Source organism: Trichosurus vulpecula, chromosome 4 (assembly GCF_011100635.1).
Source record: "Trichosurus vulpecula isolate mTriVul1 chromosome 4, mTriVul1.pri, whole genome shotgun sequence".
NCBI lineage: Eukaryota > Metazoa > Chordata > Mammalia > Diprotodontia > Phalangeridae > Trichosurus > Trichosurus vulpecula.
The window spans coordinates 271,491,345-271,497,344 of record NC_050576.1 but is presented as its reverse complement, the minus strand read 5'-3'; the positions used below and the strand labels follow the sequence as shown (position 1 = coordinate 271,497,344).

The following is a 6,000-nucleotide window of genomic DNA, read 5'->3' as shown; positions in this document are numbered from 1 at the left end:
TGATGCTGTAGTAGTGGAATGTCATAAGGGGTCCTGGACTCCAAAACAGGTGCCGACCCTTCCCCTTCGCCCTGCTCTGCGCAGTCCCCGGAGCTCTCCGCTGGCCCCAGGAAGGGAATCCGCGCGGGCAGGTGCCCTAGACCCTACGAGCCACCACCCGCAGTCAGGGGCGCTCCTGTGAGCGCATGCGCAAGCGTTGACCTACCAGGGAGCTTCTGTTAGGCGGTTGCCAAGGTGATGGAGGCCTCTGGCCGGTGCTCCGTGAGAGAGAGAATGAAGCTTAAAAGGCTCCTGCTCCGATATTACCCACCAGGTACCCGCTCTCTTCAGTCTCCTCACCCTAGACGGGGTCTCACCTGTCAGGGGAATCGTCCTGGACGGTCCCCGACCGGGACTTAAAGGACAAAGTCGCGTCCCCAGCGGGATGGGAGGCGGGATGGGGTAGGAGGGTAGGGAGGGAGTGGAGGCAGCATTTGAGGAGGGGAGCCCCCTAACTTAGGACTGGAAGCAGGAAAGCACAAGGGGCTCTCCCCACCCAAAGTTCTTCTTTTTAGGCTAGGAAACTGAGTCCCAGAGAAATCAAGGGACTTAAACTCATAGGTTCGGAGCTGGAAGGGCCCTGGGGAGGTTGTTGGGTTCAACCTCCTTATTTCTAGATTAGGAAGCTTAAGCTGAGACATACCCAGTGGTTTCCTGCCTCACGTGTCTCTCCCCCTACTCCAATCCAGCCTCCGCTCTTTTCCTAAAACGAAAGTCTGATTATGTCAACCTTGCCCCTCCCCACAGCCTCAATAATCTCCATGGCTCCCTATTACTTCCATAAATATAAAAAGCCCATCACAACCTGGCCCCATCCTTTTTTCCAGTCTTCTTATACTTCGTTCTGCAAACTCAATGACCCAACAAAGACCATCTATTTGTAGTTTCTTGAACACCACATAACTCCCATCTCCGAGTTTTGGTTTTTGGCTTGTTATCCCTGGTGCCTGGAATGTTCTCCCTCCTCACCACTGACTCCTGATTTCCTTCAAGATTCAGTTCAATCCCATCTTGCCAGGAGGCCTTTTCCACCCCCCTCCTCTTCCTCTTCCTCTTCATCTTCCTCCTCCTCCTCCTTCTCTCAAGAGCCTTTTTTCTGTGATTACCTTCAGTTTACACTAAATAAATCTTGTATATACAACATTATTTACTTGGTAGGTACCCTGTTTTTACTTTTCTTTGTATCAACTTTGGTTGGCACAGTGCCTGGTGCATAGTGAGCACTTAAATAAATGGTCCTTGACTGATTCACTGACAGGGCCAGTGAATGTCAGTGGCAGAATTTAAACTCAGATATCTCTGATTTCAAGTCCTGAGCTCCTTATCTTGCTGGGGAGGTGGAGGAGCTGACGAGCTGAGAAAAATCTAGAGAAATGGTATCATTTTTATTCTACACAGCACTAAAAGTGCCCAATTCACTCTTTAGGCTAGGGAGTGAAGAGGCTCTACTGTCTCCTCTTAAGGTGGTTCTCCTGCCCAGTCACTCCTCCCCTCTTCCAACAGACACAGACACCCAAGCCTCGGAATTGGGGGCTCATAAAATGGCATCATTCAGAACTGGAAGGGAAATTGAGGTTTCATCCAACCTCCTTATTTTCAAATGAGGAAATCAGGACCACAAAATAGATGGGATTACAAGAAAAAAACAGTGTATAACTGTGTGGGTCAGAGACCACTACTCACACTAAAAATAGACAGAGGCCATTCTTGAGAAAAGGAAAAAAGGAATGTATTGCTTTCTCATGAGAAAGGACACACCTCAGTGTGGCCCAAGATGATGCCAGCACATGTATGTGTGTGTGGCATACAGCTTAAAGCAAGTTATATAGAGCCTAACACAGATTTCCCCCACTCCCTACCGGCTCCTCTTTCCATTGATTGGGTTTGGAGCTCACATTCTAAATGTGGAATCTTTTCCCAGCAACAGAGAACAAAGAGCAAAAAGACAGGCGTGAGAGCAGAGACTGGTATTCAGCAAAAAGGGAGTAAAAGCTAGATAAACAGGACCTTGCAGGTGTCTGTCTACTGATGTAATTTCTTGTCTCTACTTTCTCAGCAGAGCAGTTTCTAAAAAATACAGAAGGGGTGCAGGGTGGGGGTGGATGGTAAGAGGGGTAAGGTCTTATCCCGTACTGAGGGGGCTTCACTATTTCAGCATTCCACTCAATGACACATCCTTTTATTTGATGAACTGAAATAAAGCATTTAGGTTATGGGATGGTGATGCAAAGAATCATGGAAAGAATACTAACTTTGGAGTCTAGAGGAACTGGATTCAAATCCTGCTTATGACACCGTGGGGCAAGCCGTTTCTCCTCCCTAGACTTCCAGGTCCTTATCTGTAAAAAGAGGAGGTTGACTAGACGGATGCTGAGATCTCTCCAGCTCCAGCACCAAGAACCAATCAATTCTGCAAAAATGCAAGTAGAGTAAAGGGTTGGCATGCATTCTTGTTTAAATCAGGCTAGATTCCCTAGGCCAGTGCTTGTCAAGCATAATAAGAAAATAATGACATACGTATATTTTGGGACTGCATCTGTGCTATAAGGAATGCATGATCAGGAACCTCTACTAGGAACCTTTTCCTCTGCAACTTAGTCTTAGCAAAGTGCCTAGAGAATGGAGAGGTTAAACAACCTGGCCAGGGTCAGATAGCCATTGCCAAAGGTGGGACTTGAATCCTGGCTTTCCTATGTTACAAGACCAGTCTCTCTAGCCACTTCCATGCTGCTTAAGTACACATCCATCCACCCATCAATATATATATGAAAATATATATGTGTATGTATGTATACATATGTATGCATGTATGCAAATATGTCTGTGACATCCCATGGGGGTATGCCTTCCAATGATGCAGATTGCAACCCATTATGCCTAGGCCTCCCTTGTCCAGAGTCTCCCATAATTTCATCAGGGGCTCCACCTAACATGGTGGAGGCCTTCCTCCTTTTCTCCTGATGTTTTGAGGATGTACTTGAGTCTTCTGCCTAACTATTTTCACACAGAAAAAACAAACAGGCAGATGAAGAATGATTGTTGTCCATCCAAGCTATAGAGTGAAGTTGAACATGATATACCCACATTTTTACATATATGTATACATAGATGTATATATTCGTAAAAAAAATAATTACTACATTCACGGCACGGTATCTTCCACTTGGTAGGTGCTTAATCAATCTGTGCTTTGTTATAATGTGGGATCTAAATGTAATCGATCAGCAAACATATATTCAGCACCTATATATGTACACAACACAGTGCTGGGTTTTGTAGGAAAATGGAAAAGAAGTATATCTTCAATAAGACTACAAGCTAACTAGGGAGAGAAGACATCTACACAGACAATAACAACAGGCTTTTAGAGCTTGAAGGAACTTTCTAGAACTTCTTGCAAGTTTATTAAATCTAATTTTAGTAAGTGTGAATTACTTGGATTGAACAGTATAGGTTGTGAAACTGAGTCCCAGAGCAATTAAAGGCCAAAGTCATACAGAGAGTGAGGAAGCTATGTCACAAGTCTTAGGTTCAGTGCTTACAAGAAAAGTTTTACTAACACAAGATTTAAATGATGCCTAAGACAATGATACACACTATGTCACCAGGCAGGACTTGATTAGTTAATTGCCAAATGAGTGATAGGGAAAACAAGTGCTATGATCTCAGAGGAGGGTGAGATCTGTGTAGGTCGGATTGGCCTGAGAAAGCTTTGCCAATGACATAGGACTTGAAGAATGAATATTTAGTTAGGTGGGAAGGGAGACCATTCCAAGTATGAAGAATGGTATGAACAAAGGTAGGAAAATTCAACGGACATTCTGGTTGTAATATCAATGTCTTCTGAGGCTAGTTGATAGGAGAGTGAGTAGACCATTCTGATAGGAGAAGACACAGTGAAGATTGAGAAATAAGGCTGGGAAGTTAGTTTGGAGGCAGATTGTGGAGGGCCTTGAATGTCAGGTAAACGGATTTTATAGAGTAGTCCTGACTCTGTGTGCTCTTGCTCAATTCACTTGACCAGAATTCTCTAATTTGTAAAATAAAGGGAGCTGAAGTAGATTATCTTGAAAGATTCCCTTTGGCTCTGAAGTCCGGTGATTTGCTACATATCATGTTTTGTTTTTAGGATGTGAGTATTTTGGGTCGATTAGTGTGAAGAGGCCATTCTAGAGGCTACCGTAGTGGTTTAAATGTGGAGTACAAAGGCTTGACCTTGGGTGGTGGAAATTGCAAGGGATAGATCCTAAAGAAGATTTTTCATCATTTTTATGTCATAGACCCCTTTGGCAGTCTGGTGGAGCCTATGGATCAGGGGAGTGGTTTTAAACAAATAAAATAAAATGTTAACAGAATTAAAAAGGAAACCAATCCTATTGGAATAAAGATGTAGGTTTTTTCCCATCCAAATTTATTGACCCCTTAAAATTTATCCACAGACTCCTTGGGAGTCCATGGACCCATGGACCAATGGCTTAGAGACTTTTCAAGGGAAGAATTTTATAGGATTTGGTCTATGTTCAGCCACAGTAGCTAAGGGGTGGGGGTGGGGGGTGGTTAGAAGGAACAATCAAAGATGATTCCCAAGTTTGGAGGCTGCATGACTGAGAAAATAAGAAACCATTAACAGCAATTAGGATAGTCAAGAGAGCAAGATGGCGGGTGTAGTAGTGGTAGTAAATTGGAGAGTTCCACTTTGGACTTGTTGAATTTGTGGTGATCAAGGCAGAAATATAGGATTAGAGTTCAAAAGACTGGGCAGGACTAGAGATGCAGCTTGAGAGTCTTTCAAATAGAGGTAATAGTTGAGTCTGTGAGAGTTGGTGAATTCTTGAAAGGAGAGTTTCTAGAGAATGAAAAGCATAAGGAAAAGAACCTTAACCTTGAGAAAAATCCATACTTTAGAGGCAGAAGGCAGAAAAGAGACACAAAATATAAGTCAACAATGGCTATAAAGAATGAAACATACCACTTTCATAATAGTTTGTACATATAAAAACATTTTTTCAAAGTCATTGGGATTTCAACATTTTCATTTGGATATAAAATTTTATTGGTGCCTCTGACATTCAGGCTTCTTGTTGCATGGTTCTTATTAGGGCATAGCTATCTTTAGTATTCAGGATGTGGCAGTGGTTGTTTTCATGTCTATTATATCAGATAAATAAGTTTGTATCTCTGCTTTTAATGTCAGAAACAAACAAATTTTATGGCTTACATGCAAACCTCTTGTATTCAAGAGAGAATTTTGTATAAGTTTTTGAGTAAAAAATTTTTCATATAAGATAAAATTATACTTGTATTCTAAATTACAAACTTATACTCTCAATCTAAATATACTAATTTCTAATTTTTTGATATCTCTACATCTATAACAATTTAGTAACTACTGTTAAAAGTTTTTGCTTTTTAAAAATACTTTGGCCACACTAACCTTATTAATAAAAATGGTTATAAATAATGGCAAATTTAAACTTTTGTAATAAGATTACGGGTCCATATTATGGAAATGCCTTTGAATGAAGTACTTTCAGTATTTCAAGAGTTAAACTCTTTGTAATGAATGTCTTCATTAAACTAAAAATAATGTAGTAAAATTCTAGTATATTTCAGAAGATACCCTTGTGGAACAAACAGTTGTGGAAATAATAGCATCAGATAAGAACAGGAACAATCATCCTTGAATTATTCATTCCCTACCCTTATCATTTCATTCTAATAAAGAGCATTTACTCTTAAGTCTTATTATTCCAGCTCTCACACTTTCTGGGACTCAAGTTAGATGACTTACCCAGTGTCACACAGCTGATTTATGGCAGAGCTAAGTAATTAAGCCCAAGGCTACTGACTTTAACTTCCCTCTTCTTTGTGCTATTCCTTACTAACCTTATTATTTCTAGGTAGAGTCCATTCCTTTTTTTCTTTTTTTTTGGTTTCCTTGTACATCATCCATCGTGCATG

General features: G+C 41.3%; 1 protein-coding gene across 1 annotated transcript in view; it reads left to right on the top strand.

Moving 5' to 3' along the window:
* The first annotated feature begins 237 nt into the window (after positions 1–237).
* Positions 238–6,000, top strand: part of DAW1 (dynein assembly factor with WD repeats 1) — a 42,329-nt gene continuing 36,566 nt past the window's right edge. The window contains exon 1 of the mRNA XM_036757681.1: positions 238–313. Coding sequence (XP_036613576.1) covers positions 238–313 — 76 coding nt within the window. The remainder of the gene's footprint in view (positions 314–6,000) is intronic.